The following is a 19,994-nucleotide window of genomic DNA, read 5'->3' on the forward strand; positions in this document are numbered from 1 at the left end:
CAAATGTGTGTCATCACTCATTCATTCCATCATTATGCTCTATAGTTGTTTTTTTTCATAGAATTATGTGCAAAATGTTGAAGTTGAACTAAAGGGGGTACTTGGATTCAGAAATAGGAGAAAGGTGGTACATGAGCCAAAAAGTTTAAGAACCACTGGTGTAATGGACTCACACATGCTTATTTCACATGATGTCAGTCATTTTTTAATCTCATATTGTTGGAAGAACTCTTGTTTTTTCCAAAAACCTGCTTGAGTCCAGTCTGCTTTTATCTCCAGCAGACTGGACTATTGTAATGGTCTGCTAACAGGAATCCCCCAAAACAGCTACAGCTGGTTGAGAACGCTGCAGCTCAGGTCTTAACCAGAACAAAGAGGTCAGAGCACATTACTCCAGTTTTAAAGTCTTTACACTGGCTCCCAGTCAGCCTCAAAATAGACTTTAAAGTTCTGCTGCTGGTGTATAAATGTGTGAATAGGTTTGGTCCAGAATACGTCAGTGACATGTTAGTCAGGTATGAACCCAGCAGGTCTCTCAGATCTATGGACACAGGTCAGATAGTGGAGCCCAGAGCTCACAGTAAACATGGTGATGCTGCTTTTAGTTGTTATGCTGCAAAGAAGTGGAACAAACTGCCAGCAGAGCTGAAGTCAGCATCCAATGTGAACATTTTTAAATCAAAGTTAAAGGCACTTTTTTTCTCTACTGCATATGATTGAGAGAGAGATTTTTTGTCATGTTGTTGATGTCATGATGATTTTACTGATGATTTTAATTGATTTTACTGATGATTTTAAATGTTCTTATTGATTTTAAACAATTGAATGTTTTATCATGTAAAGCACATTGAGTTGCCTTGAGTATGAAATGCGCTATATAAATAAATTTGTCTTGCCTTGCCTTGATCCTCAAATTTTTCTACAAAATCTGTCCAAATTTAATTTAAAAAATTGGAGAAAAGAATATCTGTCACTTATTGCTTGGATATGGTCTGTACCTCACATAATTTGCATATGATTGATATAATGTGGATTTGAAAACTAGGGCACAATTATGTTGAAATGGTTTTCCTGCCTGATTTTTGCTATATTGATTATTAAATCTAATAAATCTGGTCTAAAAAGTCCTCTATAGGGTACAAATCCCTTTGATTCAAACTAACCATAACTTTAGGTTATGTATATAACCCTGATTCTACATTCCTCAGGAATTGCAGACAGAGGTTACATCCCATAGTGAAACATCTCACGAACTAATATGAAAGAGAACTTTGTGTTTTAGTCTCAAATCTAACTTCAATATTAATCATCAAGAATGATACAGGGAGTGACCTGAGGCCACCTGGATGAGTGGACAGATGGAGACGCTTCATGCTGTGTGTGTTCTCAGGGAGTGGTGACAGACGCCTCACCCCAGACAGTGGCTCCTTCATCACAGGAAGTGGCTGGACAGCAGCAACAGATCCAGGTGGACAGCGCCGGTGACCATGTTCCTGCTTACTCATACCAGTCCAAGTAAGTCCAGCCGCTGAGTTATAGTTTATCTTCATACTGACACTTAACACATACTGTGTGTGTTAACAAGTGAACCTTGCATTTCTGTAAACCAGTGGTTCCCAAACTTTTCACAATCCTGTACCCTTCATTTAACCTAAGCCATGTACTCCCTACTTCTGCACACTTAAAAAATATAATAAGGTAATGTCATATAAAGTGAAATTGACCTATCATGTTGTAGAATAATATATAATAATAATAATAATAATAACTACAACATATGCATTTCCTGAAGAAAATACAAGTGAGGATGCAAATGCTGCCCGCATCACACTGCATTAGCTTATCATTGGCATTAGCTTGCATTAGCATTAGTCTAGCAATAACCTAGCAACATCATTAACTTAGCATCATCATTAACATTAGCATAGCAATAGCATTTACCTAGTATTAGCTTTAACCTAGCATTATCATTAGCCTAGCAATAGCATTAGCCTAGCATTAACTTAACAATAGCAATAAACTAGCATTAGCCTAGCATTAGCATTCACCTAACATTAGCTTTCACCCAGCATTAGCATTGACCTACCCATAACATGAGCCTTGCATTATCATGAACCTAACAATAACATTAGCCTAGCATTAACTTAACAATAACAATAGCATAGCCTTAGCCATACCTAGCATTAACCACTGTTTTTATCCACGTAGCCCCTATGACAATTTGCGTACCCCTGGGAGTACCCGTACCCCACTTTGTGAACCTAGGCTGTAAACTATTCACAAAATGCTGTTTGGTGACTCCCAGTGTGTGTAACTACATGGAGAGATTCCCAATACGTTAAATCAGTGGTATCAAACTTGTTTTTGTTCGGACCAGTTTGCAGCTCATTTTGGACTAGAAAAGAGATGGATTTCAACATTATTCTGTATCTTTAGGGCCCCCTAGTGGTATATGGGCCACTATACAATTATATAGTGATCATATAGCCAGAAACGGCTCTGTTTTTTGGTCAGTGCACATGTGCATCATCTAAATTTTAACCTTTACATTTACTAAATACAGCGTGGTTTTTTTTTAATATTTTTATGTGATTTGAAATTACATCTTCATTTTATATTTGTCAATATTAAATGTATCACTGCTCATTGCCTGTTATGCTGTTGTAAATTGGTCATTGTAGTATTTAAAAGCAGTGATACTTATAATGTATTTTCATTAATTTACAATAAAATATATATATTTTATTTATGTACATATAACCAGGACTTCACAAACATGTACAGGTAATTATTCTTTTTTTTGGCACAAGATGTGATAAGATACTGACATACTGACACATCAGAATGATTTAACTATTTCCAAGCAGCTGGATTTATTCTTCACTTCCTGACCCGATCAGGACTTCCTTATCTTGATCATCATTGCCTTGTCGCCCCTGACTGAGACGTCCGCCATCAGCTTTTCTGCTCGTCTGTGTTTGTAATATTGCTCTCATAACCGCCCTCTCCCCCTTCCTTGTTTTTCTTCTTTTCATTAGATAGCACGGCCTGGGCGAATGTTCCTGTGACAGCATTGCCTTGAGACAAAAGGTGGCTGCACTGTGAATGTGAAGAACAGAGAGAAGAAAGAGATTACTTCCAGATTGCCCAGGCACCAAAAAAGAGACACTTTTTTCATTTCCTACCTGGTCTATGAGAGGAAGAAAGAAAAAAAAAAAACACACGTCTGGGAGGAGACAACAATAGCTGAGGAAAGGGGGCTGTGGGGTGGGGTGGGGGGTTTAGCTGGGCACAGTGCAAAGATATGAAATGGTTTAGTCTGGGAACCTGCCTGAAGGCTGGGCTGAAGCTTGAAAAGTTTCCCAGAGTAAATTCTCAACAAATTAAAAACAAAAAAGAAAGATTTAAAAAAAAAAAGAGAAAAAACTACAATGACAAAAAAAAAAAACAAAAAAAAAACAAAGGTCGAATGTGCAGGTAGGTTACGAAGTTTATTTTGTCAGTAGACGGGGGGGCATCATGTTTGAAATGCAGAGATTGTCTTCCTCAGATATTAAGCTACGTTTTCTTTTCCAGTATTTTTTACGTTGTAGTGTTAAAATCTTAGTTTTCTAGATATATTCAACAACTGCGTGCGTTTCTTTCCTTTCTTGAATCTTCATGGCCTTAATTTGAAAGGCGCCAGAAACTTTTTTACAGAGTTAAAGTCTGACGTCTGGTTGGAGATTTAAAAAAACAAAACAAAACAAAAAAAAAACACTAAATAAATCAGTATCTCGGACCACTCGGAGAGTTCAAGACACTGGGAGAGTCGTTCTACAGAGGGGGGAAAAGAGTCTATCACATGAGCTGTACAGATTTAATAGGACAAGCTTTTTCCTTTTCTTCATTAGAAGAAAACTTTGATAAATATTACCCAGAGGTAACTAAGAGTAAGAAGAATGACATTTGTTGGCCGGGAGGGGGTGGGGTGGGTAGGAGGCGGAGCTTTGAAGAGATTTTTTTCACCATGGAAGAAAAAAAACCACGGACATGAGTGCTGCACAGTGGATGCAGTCTGTTGTGAATGCTGTTTGTTTGTTTTTATTCATCATTATCATTTTACCATGTCAGTGACATTAGTGCTTTTTAATCTGCCACATGTTACCTTTTTTTTTTTAATTTCTTTTTTTAAGAGCTTTAAAGATGTGTTTTAGCCCGCTTTGCTTGTCACACTGCGAAAAACAGGAAAACCTGAAGAAAGCAACAAAAAACAAAAAAAGTTAAAAATGGACCTTGAAAAAAAAAAAAAAAAAAAAAAAAAAAAAATCTTCATTAAAAAAGAATCTGGCAGTAAAAGAAACAGAAGTAGATTCAGTAGGAGCTTTTGGTTCGAACCAATCAGTGCAGAAGCAATAGAAGAAATTGTTGACAATTTCTGTAGTCTTTCCTAGTCAAATGCAGCCCATGGATGGCCATTTTTATACCAAAGACGAAGACACTCTGACAAGAGTTTGGTTTTTTTTTCTCCCCTTTTCATTTTTCAGTCTGATTTTTGTTGTTGCTGTTGATGTTGTTGTTGCTGATGATGTTGATGTTGAAATTGTTGCTATTGTTGATGTTGTTATTGCTGTTGTCAACTTTTTTTGGGTTGTTTTGCCCCCCCCCCCCACCCCCCCCCACCCGATGGCCGGACCAGTCTCAACTTTCTCTTCCTTTCTACAGGTTTTTCATGCTCGTCACACATCGACTACACACACACATACACACAAACACACACATGCACACACACAAATATGCGCATTCATAGTGTTTAATGTGTGACTCGACTGGTAATTGTCACACTCGAGGTCTTTTTTTCTCCACACTCTCCCTCGTTGCTTTCACACTGTGGGTGGATTCCACTTTCTTCTGTCCCATTGGAGCCTATGGTGGTCCATGCATTTCTCCTTTCATTGCCATATGTGTTCTCACCTTGGCATTGTTCATCCTTCAGCATGATGAACTTCACTGGAAACCTTCTTGCTGCTCCTAATGTTACTTTCAATCCTGGCATGGGTCACGTTTTTATGGCTCGAGAAATGAAATGGGTTGTTTTTTCTCGACTGTTCAATTGAAAATGTGCAAAGCTAGCTTGGAGCTTGGAAGGTATTTTTGGAAATGATTGCATAAACTCTATTACACTCAATGGCCATCACTTCCATGTACCTAATATTGAAAGCTATGGACAATGACATGTGTTTTTTATAAGCTCTAACCAAGCTGGAGGAGAATTATCATGGTTACACTGTTTTATTTGACCAAATCTGTGGCTTTTTGAGCTAAAATACAGTTAGGTCAAAACAAACTGAAGCTAAAATGGTCACTTTGGCTAAAAAAAAAAAAAAAAAAGTCTTGTTTTGCTCACCACCCTCACCATTCTGCATTTTATGGTCAGTAAAATCACACTATATTGGTGGAACCTTCCCCTGATGTGGATCCCCATCCTGGGGCTGTGTGAGTTTTTCAGGGACTTTTCCCTGTGGCAAAGCAAATATTCCTACCAACATTGTTGGTTTCCTGCTCAATTTGCCAGTGTTTTATCCTCTCTGCACCAAATATGGTACTAGCTCAATGTGTGACGCAAAGGCAGGATCTTTTGCTTTAATTCTCCCACTTTACATCCTTTTGGCAACCTCTTCTCTCTCATGCTCTCTCTGAGGTTTCATCATTAGATGATGAAGAAGCTAAAACCACAAACCAATACTGGGCACTCTTAGGCAATGAGGCTTCATTTTTCATTCCCTCTGGGTAAACAGGATTCACTCCACGTCCCTCAACACGCTTCTTTTTCTTCCGTCGATTGCTAATAAGCTGTTACAGTCCATTAGTTCTATTCAAAGCCAATGCTGGACAAGCGTATTAAACTGGTGTTTACAGATTAATCAAAGTGTACACAGACCTGCCTCTAATAAAGCTTCCAGATGATTCCACATAATAAGTAATAAGTGTGATAATCAATACTAAAGCAAAGCACACAAACAGTTGGTTCCTGTGGAAAGGCAACCTTATTGTGGCTACACTATGGTGCTAAGGTAAAAGTTAGCTGTGCAATTTTCAAATCTTTAGTGTCATTTCCATCAGAAGGAACTGTGTGCACGCACTGGTTTTTGTTTATTATGTCACTAGAAAGTGGGATTTATGGAAAGAAAATTGGCAGCTTTGTCGAGGTGAGCAATGAGATGATTAATGATGATGGTTTGAGTCCTGATTTTAAAAGGCATGTGGACCAGTGTCAGGTTTCTGCTGCTTTTTATTTAAAAAAATCTTCAAAAGTGGCCATATACGCATTTATTATCATTTTATATGGGGTCGCAGCCGATGGAAATACCAGCATTTTAGCACAATGCTATCAGACACCCCTTTGTTTGTCTTCAAATATGCAGCTTGACATATGGTCACTGGTAGGCGTAGAAGTAGAGGGGTCTGGGTGTATTTTAAAGAGTCAGTGTTGTGGATGGACTACATTAGCATTTCTACATAAACTAGCAGAAGCAATTATGGATCCAGGTGCGTCTCACCCATGCAGGATGCGACACCTGCACTTTCATAAAAACTAAAATGTGTCGTCCTCACTTTTTACAGAAGGATTCATTGTTGAAAACATGTTGGTTCGGTTAGAATCCGAGAAGGGAAACAAAGAGCAGCTATGAGTAAAGTGACAAAAAATGTAACAATAAAGAGGAAATGGGTGGTATGTAATGGCAAAAGGTAGCTTAAATAAGTAAAACGTGACAAACAGTAGTGAAAAAGGGCAAAAACATAGAGTAAAAATTAAGAAATTGTAGGAAAAGAAAAATGGTTAAAGAATCGACTGAAGTTTTATAAGTGTCAATAAGAGCTTGCAAAAATTAGGAAAAAGGGACATTTATTGGCAAAAGGTAGCTAAAATCTGAAAAAACTAAAAAGTGTCAAATTCTTTGGAAAAGGGCCCAAAATGGGACAAAGGAAATTGCAAAATTGCTCTAGAAATTGGTAAAAAGGGGTATAAAAGTTTCCCCCTTTTAAGGTTTTCTGGGGAGATAATAATTCAAATTAAGACATACAGAGCCACATGTTGAGTATCACTGACTTAATAACAGCTTTATCAGGATTTTAATAAATTAATTTGATAAATTAGATTGGGTGTCGATGGTTGCCCTACCTTGCATGGATCAAAGAAGCTCCTGTCCCTAAAAAAAAACCTGCTAATACTGAACAATGTAATGACATGGCCATAGAAAAGCGTGACAAATAAGCAGCTAATCCACGGCTATCAGCGCTAAATCTGAGGTTCTTTCTGATCACAACACGTCATAGGTAATGAACCGCTGATGGACTCTCACTGTAAACGTCTGTGCTTGAGTCCTGTCCTCGCTGGATGAATAGGGATCCGATGGCACTCGTGTCATTGAGTGACTCTAGCTATTTGTTGTCCAAATTAAATTAACTGATGTCACTTTCAGTGTGTCTGACCTGCCACTCTTTCACTTGCCTCCAGGCAACCAGGCTCACTTCCCTCCCGTGTCACAGTGGATGAGTTTTTAATCATTTCTACAAGCTAACAATCCCTTGGGAAACCCTTTAGCTGCTACTTTTAAACGTTAACCAGCGTTAAGCTAATTCATGTGTCTCTGCGTAGGACTGGTTTTATTCTAACTCAACCTGAGCATAGCTAAAAAAGAAAGAGTTCTCAATATGTTTACTGCTGATGTTTGAGAGATAAGGAAGGAGGCGTTGAAAGACTCTTAATACACATCAGAGAGTTTCAACAACATTATGCTGAAAAACAAGCAACCTCGAGATTTTTGAAAATGCACAACAAAGAATAACAGTTTTTTTACTGCTAATGGAGATTGAAGAGAGAAAATGGCATTAATGTGTGTGTGTGTGTGCTGCTGGTGCATCATGTATCTCACAGATCTGAGAGATTATCTAACAAACAGAAAGGACTTCCCCCCCTAAGAGCACAAAGGCATAATGTACCTTTCATGGACACAAATAGCAATTCTAAAGAGTATAGAATGGATGTGTGTAATTTTTAAAGAGGCCAGTGCAGGAATGGGCTCATGTGTAGCACAAACCAGGAGAGGAGGAGACACCATCAGCTTCTGTTACTCTGTGTCCGTATAACCAGCATGACCCTAACCCACATTAGTCCAACACAGGATCTGGTTTGTACTCAGAAGTCCAGCTTTTTCCTATGGATACACCTCAGCAAAGTTTATCCCCAACAATGTGCATCCTTTTCATTCTTAAAAGACAGATAAACAGTCACTAAACCCCAAAAGCCGTTTTAGTTCTGCTGAAAATGAATGTATTTTGGAATAAAGTAGTGTTCTTCTCATTGTAATCAAAAGTATTTCAATTGGATTCCAGCAAGTAGTTGATTTTGTCTCTTTTTTTGGTTTCATTTATTCAGACAAGGTTTTTCAGGAAATCTTTTCTCCTGACATGTAAATATAAACAAAACCTAAACATATATTTCTATTTGTCATATTTGGTTGTAAAAATGTAAGTGTGACTGCCCTCTATGGGTTGAAACCCGGCTATTACAATCAAATTTTGCCATTGGCTGAGAATGGTGGTTTGTGACGTTTTGGTGGCTTCTTACATCACAAACCACCACTGTTGGCTCCGCCCCTGATATGAAAAACTAGCACCGATGGACTCTGCAATTTGTGGCGAGTACTGTAGGTTGGATTGAGATAAGTTTGAATAGAGAGGAATAGTGCGTATTGAGTAGATAGTTAGCATAGCATAGATTGTTCTTTGGAGATTTTATAGAATAGACTGGACTGGACTGCACCAGGAGCCCCGCCCATAATCAAAGCTACTGTATATTTGAATTTCCAGCCTAGACCTTGGGGTTTAGTGACTCTTTAACCTTCTACAACTGTTAAATCTGTGTTGTTTCTAAGTGAGGTCAGTATTCTGGTGCTCCATCTTTGCCTACATATCAACCATGTCAGTATTGGGAAGTGGCTTTAGTGCAAAAGGAGTTTATGCAATCATAGGTTTGATACTCAAGATATTGTTTTGGGGAAAATTTGGTGATTGGTGATACAAACCCTTTATGTTGTGTGTATTCAAAGAAAAATACTACTTTACCTTTGTGACTTGTACCCTCAACTGAAAGACCCTATGAGACCCTAAGACTTTGCCCTTGTTCTGGTTTCCATCTGTGTCGGTTCTTTCACAACGAGGTGCTTCATTCACTGCCTTTGTACACAATGAAAATCTCCTCGACCGATCTGTCACGCGTCATTTCTCACATTCACTGCCGCCATATCCATGAATCTAGAAAGTTCTTCACGTGGTGTGCCCTGCATACCGTCACATGGGTCAATCCATTAGATGTATTTCATGTCCTACTGTTGGTGGAGTGTGCTCATCATTTGTGTGTAAAAGACTAATTGACATTTCAGAGTTCCTCTCACTGACTGGATCTTTAGAAAAGGTGTAAAGGAGAACAGTGGCTTCATAAGACGTCAAAGAACATTTTCATAGAAATAGAAAAAGGAAAGACCCTGTGCTTTAAACTTTGGGATCAGATCCAACAAAGCTATTAAGAGCAAGTAATTGATATTTGGGCATGGAATGATTTACCCAGTTAAAAAAGAAAATATTTATTAGGACAGCAGAGCGTTTTTTTTTTTTGTTTTTTTTTTTCTTCCTTTTTTCAAGTTTGTTTTGCTTTTTTAAATTGTAATTGTTTGTTTTGGCGCTGAGGAGGACAAGGTCACATGGCGCCTCACGTGCACACACACACACACACACACACACACACACATACACACACACACTGCTGAATGTGTGTGATCTTTAGGAAACTATCTGTACATCTGTGGATGTTAAGAATTTAACTTGGGTTTTATGAGTTTTTCTCTGATGAAGCTTTCAATAAAAAAATGTGTAAAAATCAAAAGGCGCGGCGGTTATCTTTCAGTCTGTAACACTTGTTGACACATGCACAGGTTCCATACAGAACACACTGTTTTACATACTGGGCTCCTTTACAGAGGAAAGCATGAGAAAGCAGCAGAGGTGTAAAGATCCTACTAAGTAGAAGTACTGTTAGTTGATTGAAATTATAGTCTAGTACAAGTATTAGTTAAATGGTTAAAGTAAAAGTTAGTAATTTTCCCTTGCGTACGGTAAACATCTCATGTATAAACTTAAAAAGGAAGAGAGCAAATCTTGAATAACTGGAACTTAATTTATTTTCACAAAGGTATCTGTATAAAATAAATGGTTTGTCAAAATGTACAATTTATATATATATATATAATTGTGAATATGAATTAAAAAAAATCAGGCTCTAAGTATAGCTAATTATATGAGCTCTAAAACTGAGAAAATAACCAGTATTAAATGCTGTTTTGACGCGGTGCATTAAGTTTAATCTGGTTGGTCGGCCATGATGTCATATCATTTTTTGTAGGTGTCGCAATGTCCGTTGATCAAGTAAAATTACTGATTTAGAAATATACTTAAAAAAACCCCAACTCATTTACAGTAACATGAGTACTTGTAATCAGTTACTTTCACCTCTGGGAATCAGCATTGTTAGCTGATAGCTGTTGCTGCACATTGACTTTGGACACACACCCTCCCATAATTACAGCCTCTGCAAATGAAGCTAATGCCTCTCGATGGGATTCCCCCGCCACACTCACACCCCCACCCCACCCCACCCCACCCCACAGCTTGTACACTCTTGATTGGACGTAAAGTGGTCATAATCAAAGCTAGAGGAGCAGACTGAGGGGAAAGAAGTGGATCAATGGCAATCAATCTCCCTCCACTCTCTCATTTAGGCCCAATCAATTGCTGTCCTTGTCTCCTTATAGGACGCCTGTACAGTCAATACCTCAGCATGAGGCATTGCAACAATATCAAGGTTCAGAGTGTAAAACACAGCTAGGTCTATATACAGTATATCTGTTTAATAACAAATATTGCAAGTATATTTATATAATGGAGTTATATAAAGTGCATATTTTTGAGGGTTTTCCACATAAGTAATTGGACAATTGACTTTAATGCTATTTCATAGGAAAGTGTGGGCCATTCCTTTGTTATGTCATTACCAATGAAACATAAAAAAAAAAAAAAAAAAAAAGGCCTGGAGTTGATTTGAGATGCGGTTCTTGCATTTGGAAGGTTTTGCTGTAAAGACAACATGTGACCAAAGAAGCTCTCCATGCTATAGAAACAAGCCATCCTTCAGCTGTGAAAACACACACACACACAAAAACACATCTGTGAAAATGCTACAATATCAGGAATTTAGCATAACGCATAAAGACCTGGACATCCACAGAAGACAACAGTGGTGGATCATTTCCATTGTGGTTCATGTTATAATTATCTTAATTATGGTTATAATTTTAAACTTAAACAAATAACATTATAAACCCCCGTATTTTTAATGCTTTCATTTGTCAATTTCCCACTCTCTCTGAAGTACCCCATGTAGTGCAATTGCGTACCCCCATTTGAGAAACACTGTTGTCGAGCAGTGTTTCTCAAATGGGGGTATGTGTACCCCTAGGGGTACACCATGGTACTACAGGGGGTACTTGAGAAAGAGAGAGAGAGGAAAATGATCAAATAAAGTCTCACCCCAGGTGTGAGATGACTGGAAATGATAAAGAGTAAAGAAATCTATTGGGGTTCAGCCACTGAATCAGCTTTTTTCAACCTTGGGGTCGGGATCCCATGTGTGGTCGTCTGGAGTTTAAATGGGGTCGCCTGAAATTTCTAAAAATTAAAATAGATTTATATATATATATATACTAGTTTTTGATCATATTTGAGCTCTAACATGATCAAAAACTAGTTCTAGATAAACAATGTATTTGGGGTTCGCCAGAAATTAGTGAAAGGTTGGGAACCACTGATACTGTTCCTTTCCACTTATTTGCAAAATGAGGTTCTTTAAAATGTGTGTTATCACTTGTTCATTCCATCATTATGCTCTATAGCTGTTTTTAAACAGTTTTCTAGGCAAAAGGGGGGGTACTTGGATTGAGAAATAAGAGAAAAGGGGGTACTTGGGCATAAAAAGTTTGAGAACCACTGCTGTAGAGAAATTGTCTCTGTCCAAATATCTATAGACTTCCACTGTAAGTCAATTGTTAACTAAAATCATCCACACACACACACACACACACGGCTTGCTCTAGTTTTTTTTTATCATTATTATTATTTTTTTACATCTGTTAATCTGCAAATACACAGAAACCTCTCAGCTGTGATAATAACTCCCAGTGTTTTATGGAGAATCCTCTCCATAAATGTTCCATACAGATGCAAAATGTGGGGTAAAAATGCAGTTGGGATCTGTTATCATGTGAAATGCCACAGATTGGATCTCACTCCCTTGGAGCCAAAAAGCCTCCTTATCTGAGCTGATAGAGATGTAGCAGCTGAGCACCACAAGGGTGCAGCATACCAGCACAGATGTTATCTACACACACACACACACACACACTGAGATACAGATTAAGGACATCCTCCACATCCCTCAGCAACATGCAACACAACCAGTTTTCCCATTAAACATTTTCCATCTGCTCAATACATCCAAAGATTAGGTAGAAAGCTCTTGGACAAACATCAAACACGTTCTGATCTAAGTAACAGTACACACCATGTGATCGATGTGTGCTTATGTATGTGGGATAAACCATCTTCTTTTTTTTTTTTTGCTAGATAGTATTTGCTGATGGTACATTTCACTATCAGTGAACTGTAGAGCTAGGTTTCCAAAGTGGGGTACGGGTACCCCCAGGGGTACGCAAATTATCATAGGGAGTACATGAATAAAAAAATAAAAATTGGAAACTAGAATATAAATCTACCGCCAGTCAGGAGCCACCATGCATTGCAGCATATTACACATCTCATCAAAAAAGCGCTAATATGACGAGAGCTACATTCCTTACAGATCATTATTCTTTTTTTAATTATTATACATTATTTCTCAACAGGAAAGGTGAAATTCAGAGTCAAATTTTACCGTAGGGCTACATTGTATGTGACATTACGTCAGTGGTTCCCAACCTTTTTTTGGGTCGTGACCCCATTTCAATATCACAAATTTGTAACGTCTGCAGAAACTTTTTTTTTTCTTTCTAGAATTAGTTTTTGATAATGTTTGTCGTGGCCAGAATTATTACACAAAGTGACGAGATGCATTTTATTTCAGCAACATTTATATTTGAAAAAGTTAAAGTATAGAATACAGTTATTCAAGATTGTTTTGTGTGTGATGTTATCATTTTAAAAACAATAAAAATTAAAAACATTTTTTAAATTATAAATTACTAGACATTTCAGGGGACCTCATTTGAATTCCAGCTGACCCCACATGAGGACACAACCCCATTTTATGAAATTTACCTAAAATATAATAAATAACTTTAATAGGTCGAAATGATTTGCATTTGTCTAACTCAAACATAACTTAAATGTGTTGGTGCAACTCATTTTTATCCAAGATAATATTTATTTTAATATTGTTCTAAACCCCTAAGACAATTCAGACAAAAGTTTGGTTCTTTCATTTTTATTAATATAAAATAAAAAGTACACATACTAAAAACATGCCAGTGTAGGCTACACTTTTAAACACTTTTAAAACATGAGATCATTACTAAAGCCTAGGTTCCCAAAGTGGGGTACAGGTACCACCAGGGGTACACAAACTGCCATAGAAAAATTTAAAACAGTGTGACAACATTAAATAAACTAAAATATAAATAGAGCAGCAGTCAGGAGCCATCAAGCATTGCTACAAATTACACATTGGTCCATGTAAGACTGCCCTCTAGTGGTGACAGAAATTACATTATTATGTTACATTTTAGATTTTATTAATCATTGTTGATTTATAGAATAAGATTAAATGATTTAACAGTTAACTAAATTCAATAAATAATCAAATTAAGCAGTTAAAGGGAATTATAATTTAAAAAAAAAAGTTAAATTAAAGTTAAATTGTAAGTTAATTTGGTAAAGCTAAAATTAAATTACATTGAGCAAGTTGAGTTTGGGGGAACATTTCATATTTTAAACTTTATTAGAATACATTTATTAAAGTTGATCAAAAATAGAATGAAGTTATTAATTTTAACTGAATGTTGGGAAGATATTTCATTTTTTGTTTAAGGAATGTCAATTAAGTGAAGATAGTTAATTTTCTTATCCTTCTTTTTAAATTTTGTTTAGTCTTGAAGCTTAAAGTAACCTAACTATAAGGTTTTGAGGAAGATAATACATATAAAAACAAAACATATCATTTGTGGGAAAATAACTTTTAAGTGCTGACATTTGTTTGTTTTTCTGCTACAATTCACCTGAGAACCCTCACCTGTTCAATGTTAAAATGGTCCTGCGACTTATGGGGATGTTGGCCTAGGCATCCATGGTTGGACCACTGGGGCTTGTAACGCTGCGCCCCTTTCAGGTATGAATGAACAGCCTGCATTTAGACCCCAGCCGCCACTGGCACAAGGTGGTCAGGGTGTCTGCCCAGTGTCTCCTTACCCTCCGACCCTGGAGGGAGAGGGAATACTTAATGTCGGGTGTACCCATGGGGAGGGTAGCCTCCCGCCGGGAGGTTGTCGAGATGGACACGGCTCTTGTGGGTTGGGGTGACAGTTCAGGACTGTCAGGGGCCTGTGGAGTGCCCAGGAAGACCGAGGTTCCCGCTGTTGCTCAAACTCCTGCAGGGGACACGGTGGTGTCTTTCGGAGAAGAAAGACCTCCTGTCTCATGTCAATGGACGCATCTGGCACCTGAGTCCGGGTCATCTGAAGCTGTTCTTGTGGCCCCTATAGTTGTGGATCCACTTTTGGCGTCCTGCGATGGGGCAGTTGCCCAGGTCGCTTTTCGCTAACATGTGGACGCTATTTGTGAAGTGGTGTGACTCTCACAACATGGTGCCGGAGATATGTCCAGCGGTGGCAATACTGTGTTTCCTGCATTTTTGACAAAACAGGACTACTTCCACCCTCAGAGTGTATTTGGCTGCTATCTCGGCCAGTCATGCAAAGGTGGATGGCCAGTCCGTGGGATCACATTATCTGGTCAAGCAGTTTCGGAAAGAGACTCAGGATCTCAGACCGCGTCGGGTCTATGAGTTGCCATCATGGAACTGGCAAGTTGTCCTTCAGCCCCTTTCCCAGCCACCCTTTGAGTCGCTGGGACACACTGATGTGGCAACGGCAAAACGTGTGGAGCTGCATGCTCTGTCAGTGAGCCAGGCATGTCTGCACTGGAAGACTAATGGCTCTGGGGTGAATCTCAGGCCAAATCCTTCATTTTTGCCCCCTCATCATGTGAACCAACCTCTTGACTTGGCTGCCTTCAGTCCTCCAGGGTGAACGTTGCCGGTGTCCAGCCTATGGCAATGGCCGTGCTGTCCACAGCTTCAGGCCTTGAGTAGGTGAGGATTCTTTCGTGACCTTTCTGGTGTAAGTCATCCAGTGCTTTAAGCATCACCTCTGACGGTCAGTAAGGATGAAATAGAACAAGTTACATATGTAACTATGGTTCTATGAATCCTGGATGACCGCCAGAGCATTCTGTCACTCAGGATCCTTGCATCCTCGCGAGAATATTTTGGCAGGAACAGATCACCTGATGACAACGGTAGGTATAGACTCTCCAGGTCATCCAAGGGTCACAGGCGACTTTGTTGATATAATTACTCGACCTGCGCATGCGCGAGATGGAACATCCAGTGCTTTTAGCACAGCCTCTGGCAGTCATCCAGGATTCATAGACCGTAGTTACACCTAACTCGTTTTGTGCTACTGCAAGAAACAGTTCCTGTCCACTAATAAGACCGAGGGACACATCACAGGCCTAACAATTTCCACCAATAGGAAAGAGGTGTATTTTTTGCTTGCAAAGACTTTCATTTTGCAAGAGAAGGAAGAACGCCCTGTTTTTTATTGTTTGTTTCTGCACCAAACGCGACAAATATAATCAGTAAAAGTCTATCATAACTATTGTTGTACTTGGACTATCAATATCATTTAAAAGTGTATATATAATTTGCATTTGGCCGTGGCTTTGTCTTAAATTGGTCATGTGATTCGGACGCGCCGTCGCGTCCATCGACTCCTAAGGGTTAAATCATTGTGAACAGATTTTATATCATTTTATTTTCGTATTTAAAGCTGCAGTATGTAGAATGGTAAGAAGAACGCTCACCACACCAAACAGAGCTCTGTTTTCTCAATAAAGACTCATGATGTCAGGACATTATCTTGTTTTATTGGAGAGTTTTCTGATGCTTTTTTAGAGACTCTGACATGAATGCACGTATCACTCTGTAGTTACTGCCCTGAGCAGTTTACATTTTTCACTAGTTACAATGATTTTTTTAACATGTGGAAATTGAAATTTAGATATCTATAATTGTTATTCTTGCATGTGCAAAAGGAATGACCAAGTCAAAATAATTAAAAAAAAAACAAAAAAAATGTTATTTAATTTTGGCTAAAGTATCAATTTTATTACATTCACTGACAATTATTAGATAAAAAAAATTAGATCAAAATCAGAAAAACTTTGAATCGCCAAGTACAGTTTAAAAACAATACAAAGAATTTAACTTGATGGTTATATACATATATACAAGTGCTGCAGGTAATATTGTCTTTATGGACAGAAGTAGAGAAACTGTTAGTCTGGTGGTTGTTATCTGTTGTGCAGAGGCAGTTGAACCCACTTGGTTGAAAGATAGCACTGGTTAGATTGGCCTGATTAGAACTGGGACCTGTAATAGTCCTGAGCTTCCAGTTTGCAGGCAAAGGTTCTTTGAATGTGATTATGAATCTGTGGTCATCAGCAAACGCTTCTCTCAGCCCATTAAATCCTCCTCTGAGAGACGCCTGATTAACTAAAGGGAAAAGCTGCAGGATAATAAACATGCATTGTTTAGTTTCCTTGTGTGGAGCACAACCATTAACCACGTTAGAGTTTGGATCTCTAAGGGCCTAATCGGCCTGCCTCAGAGCTTTCCACCTGCACAGGGATAGTACGGAGCACAATAATCTCATTATGGATCAACAATTTGGTCAAATGTGGCCTTTCAGTGCGTAACAAGCCCAGAACATCTTTTCCAGCTGTGCTCTTCAAGCTAACAACAAATGATTACACAGCCATCTTGCCTCTTATCCAAAGTAGCGTCCTCTGTGGCAGCCGCTTCCTTTCAGTGTTCCCATAATGACTTACCTTCATTGTGTTTTAGTGGAATCAGGAGCACAGCCAGGGCCAATAGGACTCTTCGTTGGCAATTATTGAAACAACATGCATCCCATGAGATTATGACGGCTTTGTCTCAGAAATGTCTGCACTGAGCGTCCAGTGGTGCTCTCAATACACAAATAACAATAGGTGTTAATTGTAGATATGAATAAGGGGAAAATGCTGGATATTGCTGTTTTTTTATTAGGGCCCGAGCACCAAATGTGGTGTAAAGGCCCTATTGTTCCTGTATTGTTCTGATACTTTACTTGGATTCTTGAGGCCCTTGGCAGGATGGTATATTTTAGTGAAAGATTTAATGTTTAAATTCAAATTTAATTTCAGGACTCGTTAGCACCACCTTGTTTGTAACTTTTCACTGGTGTGAACTAGCTGGATGGCATTCACTAGGTATATGTAGTGGACTGTGACTAGCAGAATTGTGATTTGGACCTACAACCTAAATTCAACCAGAAGTCTGCCATTTTTGAATTTAGCAAGCCAAATTTGGGGCTTTTTCTAAATTTTTGGCCAAGCCACACCATCTTTAAAAGTGAACTCATAATTTCCACATGCACTTTAGGATTGATGTTTTTGACAAGTTGGAGACCCGTCGTTAAAACGAGGAGTTTGTATGAGGGTCCGAGCACCAGAAGTGGTGCGAAGGCCTTATTGTTCTCGTAAGGATTTTTTCTTCTTATTATTATTCTTTTCCAGCCACTTTACTTGGATTTTTGAGGCCCTTCACGGTGGTGCAATTTCATGAAATCTGGCATGATGGTATAGTTTGGTGAAAAATGTAATCTGTAGTTTTTTGCAATGCAATTTCGGAACTGGTTCGAACTAGCTGAATGGCATTTTGTAGGTATATGCTGGTACTAGAAGATGTGTAATTTGGACCTACAACCTAAGTTCAACAGGAAGTCTGCCATTTGGGTCAAATTTGGCCCTTTTTCTCAATTTTTGCCAAACCACATGGTCTTTAAAACTGACTCTGAGTTTTTATTGGTGCACAATCTTTAATATCACACTAAAGGCAACCAACCATCCTGCTGAAGCTGGTACACTGTCTTATATTGAACCTTTTCTTGCTGCATTACTATTGCAACGAGTTGAGAAAATTCTCATTGTCATGTTTTTCTTCCCAAGGTTAAAATGTATAATCAGGTTTTTTTTCTGCTACCTGCAAACATCAACTTTTGATTTCATTTCTTTTTTAATGAAACTAATTGTGGTGATAGTATTCCTGCTTACAGCCACTCATGTGCAAATAGTTAAAATACTGTAGCACATACTGTATGATTACTGCAGCCTTTTACACAGCTTTTTTCTCATGGTTGGTGTAATATTTGTACAGGACTAGTTTTAGGTTATAGCCTTTATGGATGCTGATGTTATCACAGTAGAATATTGCCAAGCAATGCAAAATGTCTGGGAGTACAAATGAGGATTACAAAATGTATTAAATCAATGGTTTCTACCCTGGGGTGTCCAACCATACTGTAAAGCCTGCATCTATTAAAAGCCTGTGTCGAAACAGAACATCTGCCCCCGCAATTAGTTTCTCCCAGTTGGCATTAAATGGCAGCAGATCAATGACCTTAGAGTTTGACCTTAGGCACGATAATAAATGGCTTTAACGCCGAGTTAGTGTTGCTTCTGAGCAATGGTGGACTGGGTCAAAAATTAAGCCCTGGCATTTTCTGTACAGACCAGCCCACTATATTATTAGACACTGTGTAGAAGCTGTTATTAAATCAATGATGCTCAACATGTGGCTCTTTATGTCTTAATTTTAATTATTATTCCCCCAGAAAACCTTAAAAGGGGGAAACTTTTAAACCCCTTTTTACCATCTTCCTTTGGCCATTTTGCAACTTCCTTTGTCCTTTTTTTGACAGTTATCCACTTTTTTGACACCTTTATCCAATCTTTGTCCTTTTTTAAAACATGTTTGGCCACTTTTCATCTAAATAAGATCACTTTTACCCAATAAATATACCAATTGTTTCTTTTTTACCCTACATGTGCCTCTGTTTGTACATTTTGCCCATTTTACCTGGTTCCTCTTTATTTGCCCATATTTTTTTGCCCACTCTTAACCACTTTTGGCCCATTTTAGTCACATAACACTTTTTTCTTGCCATGTTTTTGCCACTTTTGGACCATTTTTGGCCACTTGTTACCATGTCTACCTCCACTCACTCATAAAAAAAAAAAAAAAAAACGCCCACTTTGGTTGGACGGCCCTCTGGGATGATGCCTGGTACTGTATATGCCAGATGGCCAGTGAACCCCTGCTTCTGAACCAGGAGAGGAAGGAGAGGATTTCAGTGAGTCTGAGCCTTTAGCTTTAGCTCTTTGATAATAAAGATGGTAGAAAACAAAGAAAAAATCTTTAAGTTTTGCCGTGAAGCATCAGAGCTGGAGAACTGCAGGATGAGCTAATGACTCCCCATCACCCAGGCTAATAATAACGCTTAAGTGTATGATTCGTCCTGCTTACAGAGGGAAGACCACACAAGCTCCAGCATCTGAACGAGCACTGCAGACTGTAATGGAAATGTGAGAAAGCCAACAAAATGTGCTGCTGCGCACATCTGGCCCTGCAGATGTGCTTTTAAGAGGGAATAGATGAGGTTGAATTATTTAGTCTGACAAACAAGACTCTTATTTCTTTAGTCACTGTTTGTTTTTAGAGGTTTGTTAAAAAAAAAACTTAAATCTGT

At 38.4% G+C, this 19,994-nt stretch overlaps 1 protein-coding gene across 6 annotated transcripts in view; it reads left to right on the forward strand.

Moving 5' to 3' along the window:
* rbms3 (RNA binding motif, single stranded interacting protein) overlaps positions 1-4,309 on the forward strand; it is a 365,750-nt gene extending 361,441 nt beyond the window's left edge. For 4 of the 6 annotated variants that reach the window (XM_028460581.1, XM_028460583.1, XM_028460585.1 and 1 more), the window contains 2 exons: positions 1,391-1,515; positions 3,043-4,309. In XM_028460581.1, the coding sequence (XP_028316382.1) occupies positions 1,391-1,515; positions 3,043-3,082 (165 nt within the window). In that variant the 3' untranslated portion in view covers positions 3,083-4,309. Of the gene's footprint in view, positions 1-1,390; positions 1,520-3,038 lie in introns of those variants that run through there. The other 2 variants (XM_028460582.1, XM_028460586.1) reach the window with 2 other exon arrangements.
* The last annotated feature ends 15,685 nt before the right edge of the window (positions 4,310-19,994 follow it).

Source organism: Gouania willdenowi, chromosome 11 (genome assembly GCF_900634775.1).
Source record: "Gouania willdenowi chromosome 11, fGouWil2.1, whole genome shotgun sequence".
Taxonomy (NCBI): domain Eukaryota; kingdom Metazoa; phylum Chordata; class Actinopteri; order Blenniiformes; family Gobiesocidae; genus Gouania; species Gouania willdenowi.